Here is a 13,852-nt window from a genome sequence, read left to right as displayed (position 1 = left end):
TGAAAAAAAAAACTTTTTGACTTAGAAATGTTTTTTTTTCAAAATCTTTAACCCTTAGATTATTTTTCTTGGAACCCCTTTTTTTTGTGATAAAAAAGGGAGAAGGAAAAGTATAAGTCTAGGGGGAGGTAGACCAAAATTTTAACTAAATTTTAACTTGTGTGTATTTTTTTCACTTAATTGCAAATTTAGTTTATTTTATATCTTTCTTTTATCCTTAACTTAACTTGGGTTGATCACACCAAAAAGGGGGAGATTGTTGGAACCCCAATGTTGTTTTGGTGTGATCAACAAGTTAAGTTAGGTCATGTTTGTTTCTAACCTAGTGTCTAAGTGTGCAGGAGCTTAGAAGCACAGGTAGTCGAGCGGAAGGCGCAGCCAGCGAGAAGGACGGCACACGGTGCGTCCGAGGGACGTGGCGCTGCGGAAGAGTACACCGGCGGACGAGAAGGAAGCACGCGGTGGTTCCGAGGGACGAAAGCCGGAGTGGAAGATTGCTCGGGGAGCAAGAGACGCAGCTAGCGAGAAGGACGGCACGCGGTGCGTCCGAGGGACGAAGACTGCGGATGAGTACGCCGGCGGACGAGAAGGGAACACGCGGTGATTCCGAGGGACGAGAAGCCGGAGGGAAGCCCGCTCGAGAAGACCGAAACTTGGGGTTTGGGTGAGCCTTATTCCGGATAGCAGAGATCACCCAATCAAGCGGATCCGGAGCAGAGGTCTCAGACGAAAGTCAACTGGAGTTGACTAAGCATCCGGGGCGCCTGGAACCCTTCCGGGCGCCCGGAAGTGAGTTTTTGACCGGATCGAGCTTTGACTCGATCTGAACGTTGGGGGATAAAATTTATCCCCCCAGGGCGCCCGGAACCCTTCCAGGCGCCCCGACCAAGACTATAAATATAGTCTTGGTCCAGAAGCTTTTGATCAACTCAGTGCATTCCATTTCGAACACTTGTACGCTACTGTTCTAAATTAGCTTCTCTATTTTACGTTTTCACTGCTGTAAGAGGCTTCTCCGCCTGAAGGAGATACTAGTGCTACATTCCTTGGATTAACAACCTCCTTGGTTGTAACCAAGTAAAAACCTTCTGTCTCTTTTTTTCTGCTTTTTATTTACTGCTTTAATTTTATACAAGTGTATTGTTGAGAGTTCGAGAAAGGGTTGTCTTATTTTTGTAGGCTATTCCACCCTCCCTTTTAGCCGGCCCAACGGTCCTACAACTTCCACTGTCATGTCAGGGATATGCCCGGGTAACTAAGGTATGGTGTCAGAGACGTTTTTTTGACACGTCTTTTCAAGGTATGCTTTGAGGAGTGTGTGCGTCTCGAGATGCGTGCATGTACTCTCCGGGAGTCCTATATAAATATCCCCAAGCTTCGACGAAGGTATGCATAATCTCTACTGTAGCTACAGTTACCCTGTCATTTTGCTTCCTCGTTTCTTCTACATCGTCGGTGGTTGACTTTAGCATCGGAGGGTCATCGCCGGGGAAACCCTCCCCGGCTTGGCACTGATGTTATTGTGGTTGCAGGTTTCACTGACGAGAAGTCCACCAATGGTTAACAGGAGCGCCACGTCTCCAACATCCATCGTCTCGACTCTCGGACAAGATCAGATGTGAATCGATTTACACGTGTGTCAATCGATTGATCACACATGAATTGATCAACCGATCGATCCAAAAGGCTTCTATTCACTCGTTTATCCACGATCGATTGACAAATGTCAATCGATTCGCCAATCGATTGAAAAACCTTCTGTGGATAACCCAACGAACCCCAATCAATTAGTCGATCGATTAGTGAATCCCAATTGATTGGCCGATCGATTCAGAAGCTCTTTGTTGGCTTCTTACATTCTTTAATTGATTGACTGATCGATTGGAGACCCCAATCGATTAGCCAATCGATCCAGAAGCTCTCTATTGAATTCCTTGCAACCTTCAATCAATTAACTGATTGATTGGAGACCCCAATCGATCAACCGATCAATCCAAAAGCTTTATGTTGAATTCTGGTCACGATCAAGCAATCTGAATCGATTGATTCCTCATGTTGATCGATTGGTAAACACCAATTGATCAGCTAATCGATTCCATAAATTTCTTTTTACGAACTCGAGCATCCCAATCGATTAAGTCTTACGTCAATCGATTGGTTAACGCTAATCAATTGGTAAGCATCAATCAATTAACTGATCGATTTGGGAAGCTTCTGATCGCAAATACGTAACTCCCAATTGATTGGGAATCTTACCAATCAATTGATATCAGAAAACGTTCATTTCTGAACATGATTTCAACCCTAAAATTGTGCTGTCAATCTCGTTCTTTACTGATAATGCGAAAAACTTGATTCATAGGCTAAATCCTAATTTATCCAAGATACATTCAATAAATATACATCAATTTCGCTCATCCATACAGAATCAGATGTAAAAAATTGATGTATTTATATCAAAACGTTAAAAATAATCCTTGCGCCTTAAAAACTGATAATAAGCCAATCCTATGCTCTGATATCAATTGTAAAATTTGCAATACATCATATATATACTAAAGGATGTATCTACAACAGAATCTAGTTTCTATCTGTTGGTGTAGGGTGTACCAGAATCGAACCTAAATTTTGATGTTATCAAAGGTTTAAGTTAAGTCTTGTTGTGATTTTACAAATTGACTGAGTGTGCAGACTATTTACTCAACCTGGAGAAAATCTTAGTAGATCGTGGAAGTCAGGCAGAAATCCCAAGTGGGTCAAGAGGACCCGACACTTGGCAGGGAAGCTCGATAGGTCTGGAGGACCGTAGATCAAGGGAAACTCCTGGTGAGCCAATCTGATACTAAGCTGTAAAGTCCAAACAGGTCTGGAGGATCAATGTTTGGCAGGTAGGTTGAGGTAAGCAACTTGAGAGAGCGACAATGAGGTCGTGTTCCAAAAAGGAACAACCCTTAGGTCATTGATCCAACTGAAGAAACCAGAAAGATTTTTAAGTTGAGATCAAGACTGTGTTACTGTCTTTTATTACTCATACATCTTATTATATTACTGTGTTAATCTTTGTTTTGCAGAGAATTGTTTAACTCTATTTTCTAGGGAACGACTTGATCGGTCGACTGAACATCAGGATCGATCGACCGAATAAGGCTAACTCAGACCAAAGCAGAGTAGAGTCTGATCAAAGCTTGATTGGTCAACCAAACCAGCTGATTCGTCGATCGGACCTTGATGATATGGTAGAGATCAGGCCGAGTCGAAGCCAAGTAGGATACTCCCTGATCGATCAACCGAACCAGTGGATCGGTTGACCAAACGATCGTCTCATTAAAGCAGCATTAAGTGTGAATCTCGGCAAATAGGGAAATTCACTGATCAGTCGACCGAACAAGGTGATCGGTTGATCGAATCATTAAAGATCATAAATGCTCGAACAGCGGATCTCAGCGAAGAAGGAAGGGAACGTGTTCAGTCGATCTAATCCGAGGATCAGTCGACCAAACTGTAACGATGCTTATCAAAGGAGAGTTCGAGATCCAAGGTTGAGCATTAGTTTCCAGTTCACCTCTGTGCTAAATCCTTGTTCATGCAACTGCTCTGCAACACTTCTTCAAGCAAGCTATTATTCCGATAAAGTGTCGACGATCTGCAATGCTTCTTAATTGTTCGGTATATTTTTATTAGCTTGCATTGTACTTATTTACTAGTAAGCTAATAGGTTGTTACTATCTTACATTTATTGTACGAATTATTTCTTTCCGGAGATTTCGGAAAGAAGAATTATAATGGATTGTCCAACGGTGCGATCAAGAGATCGCGGATCTTGGAGTAGGAGTCGACCTAGGCTTCGAACCAAGTAACTGAAACGAGTCTCGCTGCACTGCTCTTATCTTAATGGTTTAGAAGAAAAGTTTTTTTTAAAGGAGCCATATCCCCCCTATCGCTCCCTCTCGATCATTTACTATCAATCTCTAAAGCTCTATAGAAAATGAGACATTTCACTCGACCCCCAGTTACCCCTCCCGCCCAGCTTAACCGTGATTTATCCCCTCTGGACATCTGTGGGGCCGGACCCAAGGAGTCGCTAAGGTGACGGTTCCACCTTTTGCATCTATAGAAAATGAGACATCGCAATGTTATAGCCTTTTACTTGTCACCGGAATATTCCGTAAACACAGCGGATGTCTTCCACAGGATTGAGCCGATAAAATCACATTTCTTCTCAATGAGGGAGAAAAAGTTGGAAGAAAAGAGCTAGGTTCAACATGTCCTAATAAAATCTTATCTCTTCCCTTTTATACTTGGCCCAACCTATGGGGATTATCCATCATAAAAGCCCATGTCTTAGTAACAATCCATTAATATTAATAAATTGAGTTATAAGATCTACACATTAAATTTATATTCATTTAATCTAAATTCTCTTTATATGCATTGAAATATTAGATCACTTAATTAAATTTAATTATTTTAATGATAATTAATTTTATGTATGTATGAGTCTGGACTTATGAAAATTAAATTCATTCATATGGACTTATTGGATCTAGTCCATCCATATACATTTAATTCTATAATTGATTTATTCCTCAACCAATTCAAGTTGTCCTACATGAGACCTTTTTTAGAGTGATACGACAGAATTAGGATGAAGTATAAATGAGCCCATCCTCCAGGTCAACATGCAGTCAAAGGGTGATGATGGTCTTCTCCCAACAAGGCCCCTCGCTTAAATAAGATGACGAGAGTAGAAGAGAATGTGGAGGAATAGATAATTGTTTGAGAGTGAGCATACCTCACCTTCTCATTATCACCCTTTTATATAAATTCTTTTTCTGTAATGGTCGCGGATTATTTTCTCTTCGTTTAAACAAAGGTCACATGTTCTCCCCATTTGGTAACACTTCACTATTAATGAGTATTAACACTCATTATTATTGGCTTCATTTTGCACCATGGGGTTTCAAATCTAATTTGTGAGTACTAAACTTAGACGAGCACTATTTGGTTCCATACTCATCCCCTGCGCGCAAGATTCTCAGATCGGACGTTACCTGACATTCAAACACCAAATCGCAAGACAAACACTATGACTTTGAACTGACTCCTGAGCACTCCGAATTTGGTTCCCAAATACCATATGACTCTGCATCTAATTTCCAAAAGCTCCCGGGCTCCGACTCCAAATACCTGAGTACTCTCTGACTGTCTTTGATTCCCGAGCATCATACAACTCCGAACTCGATTCCCGAGTATCATATAACTCCGCACCCAATTCCGGAGCAGTGCAAGTCTCCAAACCCGCATCCAATTCCCGAGCAGCGTAAGACTCCGAACCCGATTCTGAATCCTGTTTCTAGGCTCAATTTCTGTCAAAACTCATGCACCGAGCTCATTTTTCTTTTTCCCTACGGGCCCAACCTGGCTGGCCGGGCCCATCTCATTCTCAGATTATTAGGGAGTAGCACATAGCATGACAGAAACTTTAGATTTCTGATGCCCTAGACCAAAACTGACCGCTTGGATTTGCATCATTTGTACACTTTATTTTTCTAACTTCTGTACAAAGATTTCTTGTTGGATTGGCAATCTCACACACCAGACTCCATGCACTCTGACTTGTAACATGACAATTTTCCGAAGGTCCAAGAAACCTAAACCTAATCCTGCGAGAGTAAATATGTATCGTATGTGCATCTCCTCCTGGAAGATAATAGCCTGGAAAGTTTCCTGTTGGAGAGCTCGAACCAAGTCAGGTTGTCGGCCTGTGCATCCCTTGGAATTCTGTTTGGGAGACCAAGTTGCCGCTCTAATTCTGCAGCCTCTTCCCCCCTTCGGATGACACGATCATAGCATATGTATCGCCCGCATGCAGTGCTGCTCATCCCATCATACACTGATACATGAGCCTCTGCTACCTTCTCCACGTTCACAGTAGCGAGCAATCCTTCTCTGAACAAGTCCAGAGCACCTGTGTTTTCAAGGGAGAATGAGGTTGTCATGGAAGCCGAGTCAGTTAAGTAACATGTGATGGATCATATGGATGCTCAGACCAAAGTTAATTGGAGTTATTCCAACCTTTCAGGTATGCGATCGAACTAGTAGCGTTTCGTTGGTGAAAACCAGGTCCAATGACCAGGGCTGGACAAACAGTCACTAGCTTCACGTCCCTTCCTCGTGCCGCCCTCCAAGCTGCTTTCTCCGCCATCATCTTGCCCAGCGCATACCATAGCTGTCATTGTTTGGAAAAAGAAAGTTTTTAACATCTGTTTAGGAAACACTGCCTACCAAACAAGATTAGTTTTTCCTAAACAGCCACTTTAAATGAAAGTTTGGTGTCTTTACCTTTTTATCGCAACAGACACTTTGATCGCTCCAGCAGTTCTCGTCGACAATGGTCGGGTAGCGGCGGTTCTGCAGAGTGGTATTCACTCGCCAAACGCAAGCTAAAAGAGACGAAGTGAAAACACATCTTTTGACCGATTGGGTTCTCACACAGGCTTCGATCACAAGTTCTGCTGCTCTAACTTCTATGTCTGCCATGTGCTTCTGTAGAATTATACAAGCACAATGAAATATTAGTGTATAGAGTTCCATGGATATAGAGTTGAATGGAAGAATAAGATCCCTAAAACAACCTCAAATAGTAGGAAACCAGATATGTCTTGGCGATGACGATTTAATCAATCAATGTAAATTTTACAATGCAGTAGATTTGATATGAGAGTAGCAAGCAGTGGTCCTTCACCACATAGACAAATCTGTCTTTTCCAATAGAGACACAAATGAACAAGTTCTTAACTAAGGCTATATAATGGAAACAAGTAATAAGACCTGTGGCATGGTAAAATAGATAATTGACTTTATTTACAAAACTTCAAAACTTTAAGTGCTTCACCCTATCATATATGACTTCTCTAGATCCTCAATACAAGATCAAGGACATTAGGGACCTCTTTGTTGCAAGCAGCATCGTAAGGTGATGCACAACTTGGCACAAGAAAATAAAATCTGTCTAGAAATCAATCAAGCCTATTGAATGTGACACTTCATACACTTTACATTCTCAGAGAATGTTAAGATCAGTACTTCATTACTGCCTTTTTCGTTTTTGGTTTTTGTGATCAATCCCTTTGTTGTACTAGATTCAGAGCTCAAAACTATGACCTAATACATTAAGTCCCACAAGTCAATTTTTATATTTCGCCAACTACTGGATGAGAGAACCTCTCATCAGTCAGCGGAACCTCTCGTGATGGACCTCTGGAGCTCATCACCAACAGCAGATCAGATAATGACCTCTACAGTTTCGTGACAAATATTGTCAGATTCACAACATTTATGAAAACATGGAGGTGAACAATAGTGGTGAAAATACAAGGGATAGTTTGAAAAGGTAATTGAAGGACAAGCTGAAATGGTTTTATTTTTTATTTTTTGAATAAATTGCAAGGTAAGAATAAAAAAGTAGGAAGGAAAGAAAGCAATTTAGTAAGTTAACTTAAAGGGACGGCTGACCGTGTAGCCAGAGAGGCCTGCCGGATCGACGACGCTGGAGGTGTGGAACACGCCAGTGCACCCGTCGAACGCATGGCACAAGCTTTCCAAGTCCATCACGTTAGCTATCACAGCCCAAACTCCGTCCCTCCCCATCTCCCCAAACATCTCCGTCTCCCGCAACTTGTCCAGGTCCTCTGCAAACCCATAGTCAACCGAAATACGTTATCGCCTTTTTAGAAGAAAACAATCATGCGAACAGTAGATTCATTGAAGAAGGAATTCTGTAACTGTACAGCATAGCCAGTGTGGTTTGATGGAAAAAATCTATCTACAGAAAAGGAAGCACAAAAGTTATTAAAGGTTCAATGAGAAAATAAAAATTAGAAAACTTTCACAAGCCAAACAAGGTTCAATTGGTTTGCTTCAATCTTTTATCATAGAATACGAACTAGAGAATTCTGTTTCAATAAAAAAAAAAAGGAGCAAAATTCAACCTGGAGCAAGAAGTAACTATCAAATTAGTGACTTTTTTATAATTGCTGTTCAATTCTTCTTCCAAATAACTTTGTTTTTGTTAAGTTATAAACTGATTAGCTGGTAGGCATCTCTGTGATTTGTCCTGGAGTTAAAAAGGCATGATTTACTAGTGTGTTAGGTAGTTGGGATCCATATGCACTGTGACACCTCTCAAAAAGTTTCCTTTCTTAGGAGAAACGTGCGAGAAACAATCTAAAACGATAAGACAGAAACAAGGCACTAAGCAATCATCATTGAAATGGTCAAGAAAGAAATTAAAAAAAAAATGAGGTAAAAAAGAGGCCTCTGGCTCTTAGACAAAAGCAGTGGGGGGATCATTACGCCATGCCGCTTCCATCGGCGCGATCCCCAAATCTTAAAGCAAACCCTTGGGCCGCTCCCCGGAGAAGAAGAAGAAGAAAAGGGTCGCAGTCTGGGATCTCCCGATCTGGAACTATTGACAAGAATCCATTTGCGAAAGAAGCCAATTTTCGAAAATACAATTGATCGAGAGAGGAGATCGGGATGTCCAGGATTGGGGGTTTGGGACCGGGAAGAGGAGCCGAACCTTGCGTTTCGAGGGCGAGGCGGACGGTGTAGCCGCGATCCAGGAGGCGGTTCACGATGGCGAAGCCGACGAAGGATATCCCGCCGGTGACGCACACCATCCTCTCGTCGCCGCCATTCTCGCCGCCATGGACCCTCAGCCGGAATCCCCCCGGTCCGGCCTTCCGCGCGGCGGCCTCGGCGCTCTCTCCGCTCCGCTGCAGCGCCGCCCGCATCTCCTCGATCTCCGCCTCCAAGCTCACCGTGCTGCGCAAAACCCCCATCTCGGCGGTGCCTCCACCTCGTCGATCGGCGCGCTTATATAGTCAAGGGTCGGTGGGCCTCGTGTCCGTAGTGGCCTGAACCAGTAAATATCCGCAACGTGTCACTCAACACCCATGATTAAAATGGGAGGTCGTTGGCTCTGAAGCTGGTAGAGATTGGGGATTCAATTTAAGGTCGAGAACTTATTGGCACGTCGGACCCGTCATAGATTCGCCACGTCGGACCAATCAATCAATCGTCAAAATATCATTCTATAATTTAATTAAAACTGGTTTAAGTGAATTATTCTTTTTTGCTAAATTAAAATGATTTTAATAAAATTTGAGAATAATTTTAATTAATTTTGAGTAGTTTTGACTAAAATTATTAAAAGCATTAATATTATTTTTTTAAAAGAGAATAAATTTAATTAATATTATTGATCGTTGCTCTAAGTTACAAGGATTGATCATCTAAGTAAGTACAAGGAGGTACGGTTAATTAAAAGGGGTGGTGAGGGCAATAAGAATGGCTTGACATCGCAACGAGTGCGAGATCAAGAGGACGGAGTAAAAAAAAAAAAAAAACCAAAGGTGGTAAGGTATCATCCCATAGCGTGAAGAGAAGGGAAGGGAAGGGAAGAACGTGGAAAACCATCCACCAAGCGAACCAAAGTAGTTGAACAAGAAGATGCATGCAAAGATTTACTGTTTCAGAAATATTTAACACAAGATTTTGATATACATATTAGCTATCGTGCACAGTTACTTGTCTCTCTCACTTATTCAAAAATTAAATGCAAACATTTATTTCTTTTGTATGTTAATATTTATTTCGAGCGATTGAGAAATTTATTAATAATTTTATTTTACCAATGTATTTTGATTAAAACACCTTAAAGATTTTTTTAAAGGTGGCTATTTTTTTATAAAAAAAAAGATATAAATAAGTCACGGGAGAACCATAAATACAATGATGATTTCATATTGTCATTTTGACCCCTAAGAGATCAGTAATATATTTTTAAAGATATTTTAGCTTTTCTATGATATTTTAGTCAAAAACACGTTAATGAAATCTTGAATTGTACTCTCAAAAGTCTATCCATTTTCCGATTTACCTAGTAGATCCAGCAGAGATTAGGTGATGGGCTGACACCTCGGCCGTATATCTGTAGTCGAGATCTTTGAGTAGTTCGACTTCTATTGGGTTGGCAGTTGTCGGGTCGGCAACGCAAGGACTAGCTTCAGCGAAGGCTTCGAGCGACGATAAATTGATAAAGAATATTGAAAGAACTGAAAAAGAGTGAAGGCTTCTAGCGATGACAACTTGGTAAAGAATATTGAAAGAACTGAAAAAAGTTAGAAAGAAGGTTAAAATGGACTACGCTTCTTAAGTCGCATTCTAAGAAAGAGTTTGAAGGAGAAAGTAGTAAAGAAATAAAAATAGTAATGTCAATGTCACAATGTAGCTCTCAATGATGACAACATTAACTTACATATATAGGGGTTGATAGGGTGTATAAGAGCATTCATAAAGCTAACCCATTATAATATTTATCATTTCATAAAAAATATGGGGTTCATTGTCACATACTCATTATAACAATATATCTCTTTCATTCATATTCTTTTTAATATTAATACTCATTATTTATGCATTCAATTATCTTAAAATTAATATATATTAAATAAATATAATTTAAATATATTTAAAATATTAAAATTAATAATTATTATTATTAATAATAATAGTAATCCCCTTACTTTTTAAAAATAATTTTTTACCTCTTTTACCCACCCCACTCCACTTGAAGGGGTGTTATAACACCCCTTCACAACCCTTTTAACATCAAAGGGGATGTTATAACACTCCTTTAATAGAGCATTGTGGATGCTCTAATGGGTTGTCTAAGGAATAGTGTGAGGTCAATACTTAAAGGGGTGTGACGATCAAAAGTTAAGAAGTGATAGTTAAGATCAAGAAGTATATATCCAAACGGACTATTTCTTCCAGGACTTGGCTCTCCGTCTCATAGGTACAACTCCCAATCTACTCTCGGTCGATCCTAGCACCGGTCGGACCCCCAGGGCTCGTCCCTCACTTCTTATGGGCACAGCTCCCAACCTGCTCCCGGTCAGCCCCAGCATCGGTCGGACCCTTAAAGTTTAATCCATCACTTCTCATGGGCATAATTTCTAGTGTTCTCCCAATCGGTCCTAGAGCCGACCAGACCCCCCCCCCTCCTCCCCCGGGCTTATCCCATCACTTTTCATGGGCACAACTCCTAATCTGCTCATGGTCGGCCCTAGCGTTGACCAGACCCCGAAGGCTTAGCCCTTCACTTCTCATGGGCACAACTCTCAGTCTACTCTTAGTTGATCCCTGCGTTGGTCGGAGCCCGATGGCTCAAACCATTACTTCTCATGGGAACAGCTCTCGCCCTACTCCCGGTCGGGCCTAGCAATATTCGGACTATCGCCAGGGGACAACATTGTTAGGAAATCATACCCACTTGTCAGAGAATAACAACTATTCGTCAGAGAATATTCCGATACTACCACATACAAGCCACTGAACCTTCCTTTACCTAATGGAAGTCCATCGTATATCCTCCATCACCTGACATACTCTGATACCCGACATCTCTGATGCCTCATTATTATGGAGGTTATAAGAAGTAACATAAAAAGGGGTTCTCTCTGTTAGCTAAGTACACGTGCATACACACATCTACTATAGTTATACTGTTTAACTTCTTCTCTACTTTTCGCTCCGCTATCGTACTAACTTGAGTGTCGGAGTATCTGCGTTAGGGACCCCTTCCCTGGTTCTCGTCCTAACGCTCCCCTGTGATCTCTCTATGGTGTGTGCAGGTTCGTGGGTATAATCTTCGACCGCCTCCCACTGCTCCGCTCGAAGACCTAAAGTTTGCCACGCATCTTCGGGTCCTAGAGCCCAGTCCTCCCCCCATCAATGCTCCTTCCTTCGTCACCCCCCCCCCCTTCCCGCTTGACTCAACTTCCAGACAAGATCAAATTTGGCACCATTTATGGAAATCTCTCCGCCTGATCTAAAACGTGAAGATGGACGAGGACGAAAAATTCTCTGCCATCGCTATGACCCAGGAGGATTTCAACAGACACATCACCGCCACATTGTAGGAGGAAAAATGGAATATCCTAAGTATCATTCTCATTTGACCATTGCGCGAGAAGCTTATGGGTCTTCATCTTTGATCCTGTATAAACACCGAAGAGATGGTGCATTGGGAATAGTGGTTGGGTTGTGTTGGATCGATTACGCACGTGAGAGGGGGGTGAATCACATGTTTTTCAAATTTTTCTCTTTTCATTGTTTTAAAATCAGAGTGCGAACGCAGCAAAAAAGAAAAACATGAAAAGCAAGTACAAGAGGAACACAAGCGGTTTACTTGGTTTGGAACCTTTGGCGACTTCTACTCTAAGACTCAGGTCTCGCGGACCTATCGATAAGTAATTCACTATAAACCTCTTCCGGTACCTTCGGAAGAGGGAATCAAAGTACAAGGAAAGTTAGAATAAGTACAACACCCTACACTTGTCCTTTTGTAATATTTAATTACACTAAAAAAATTACCGACACTTTGAGGTTCGAAGTGGGAGCGCTCGTGTCGATGTTGGTCTGCCAGCCATGATCGGAAGTCCTCGGAGCAGTTGTCGGGTGCAGTAGCTTTACAGCAGAGTCGTAGCAGAAGCCTAGAGCAGTCGGAAGTTCAATCGGATGCGTCGTAGCTCGTATAGATGTTGTTCTTCAATGCCTTCTCGAGACCGCCTTATAAAAGGCATGGAAGGTGCCTTCCATAGCCATGGAAGGTGCCTTCCATAGCCATGGAAGGCACCTCCAATTAGGTAAATTTGATTCCAAACAGCTCGACACTTATCCGTTGCGACGACAAAAGTTTATCCTGTGGAAGGCACCTTCCAGAGTCATAAAAGGTGCATTTTATGAACAGTATGAAGGCGCCTTCACAGCTTGAAGGCGCCTTCGGACACTGTTCATCTGAAGGCAATTTTCTTATTTTTGCCCTGTGAAATAATGTTAGTCCAAAAATACCCTGCAAAACAAGTATTATGACAATTTAATAATAATACAGAGCAGTAATTAGTTCTTGTCCTTCCAGGACCAAGAACTAGTCAAAGTCTCAATTTAGGGATCCCAAATGGACCTAAACTGGACTGACACCTACTGTACCTTCAACCAGGACGCGTCCTCACTTGGTCACTCTCCTCTAATGACTTATCTTAACTTACCAGTTTGCCAGACATCCGGTCAGTCCGTTGACCTGTCTGGACTTCATGTTGGCTATCCGGTCGACCCGTTGACCTAGTTAGACTTCTTACTAGATATCTGGTCGACTCCTCGACCTAGCTGGACTTCGTACCAGCTATCCAGTCGGCCTATCAACCTAGCTGGATTTCATGCACACTTAATCAAGTGGTTAGATCACAACAAAGCCTAACTTAACTTACTTGTCATTCATCAAAACCCGAGTTAGACTGTTAGTGCAAAACCACACCAATAATCTCTCCCTTTTTAATGCAATGACAACTTGGGTTAAGTTAGGAAAAAAAATGCAAGCATAAATAGACATATGATATAGTTAAAGTTATTCAGATTTTGATTTGTTTCAACTTAATTCCTTAACCCTCCCCCTTTGGTATTCATCAAAAAAACATGAATAGACAGAAAAAAGTTTGCTAGAAAAAGTAAGAAAACATTTTTTACAATATGTATCAAGACTACTTTGAGGGAGGAAAAAATTGTATAACCATAAAATTTTTCAAAAATATTTGACAACGTATGTTAAAATATGTTCAAAGATAGTTTTGAAAACACTTAGCTTTAAAATGATAAAAAAAACAACTTATTTAAAAATTACAAAAATAAATTTTAAAAAGAACCTTTTCAAAAAAATTTCATAGTATTTCAAGACATCTTGTAAAGCAGAAAAAAATTTAAAAGACATTTTGTAGAATAAATTTTAAAA

At 41.1% G+C, this 13,852-nt stretch overlaps 1 protein-coding gene across 1 annotated transcript; it reads right to left on the bottom strand.

Moving 5' to 3' along the window:
• Nucleotides 1–5,499: 5,499 nt before the first annotated feature.
• Nucleotides 5,500–8,885, bottom strand: LOC121985458 (cinnamoyl-CoA reductase-like SNL6). Its single transcript, XM_042538921.1, has 5 exons — nucleotides 8,582–8,885; nucleotides 7,516–7,691; nucleotides 6,343–6,546; nucleotides 6,076–6,229; nucleotides 5,500–5,968 (listed from the first exon to the last, which is right to left on the bottom strand). The coding sequence occupies exons 1-5, from the start codon at nucleotides 8,841–8,843 to the stop codon at nucleotides 5,658–5,660; spliced, it is 1,107 nt and encodes a 368-aa protein (XP_042394855.1). The 5' UTR covers nucleotides 8,844–8,885; the 3' UTR covers nucleotides 5,500–5,657.
• Between the last annotated feature and the right edge of the window lie 4,967 nt (nucleotides 8,886–13,852).

Source organism: Zingiber officinale, chromosome 5B (assembly GCF_018446385.1).
Source record: "Zingiber officinale cultivar Zhangliang chromosome 5B, Zo_v1.1, whole genome shotgun sequence".
Lineage (NCBI taxonomy): Eukaryota > Viridiplantae > Streptophyta > Magnoliopsida > Zingiberales > Zingiberaceae > Zingiber > Zingiber officinale.
Note: the sequence above shows the minus strand (reverse complement) of the source record. Positions and strands in the feature narration are given on the sequence as shown.

What these genes read in the sequence shown, in the direction of transcription:
- LOC121985458 (XM_042538921.1), bottom strand. Translation starts at nt 8,843, where the DNA reads ATGGGGGTTTTGCGCAGCACGGTGAGCTTGGAGGCGGAGATCGAGGAG. An exon ending in CAGGCCTCTCTGGCTACACG is followed by an intron (nt 6,547 to 7,515) that starts GTCAGCCGTCCC and finishes ATAATTCTACAG; the next exon opens with AAGCACATGGCAGACATAGA. An exon ending in TTCGATCGCATACCTGAAAG is followed by an intron (nt 5,969 to 6,075) that starts GTTGGAATAACT and finishes TTGAAAACACAG; the next exon opens with GTGCTCTGGACTTGTTCAGA.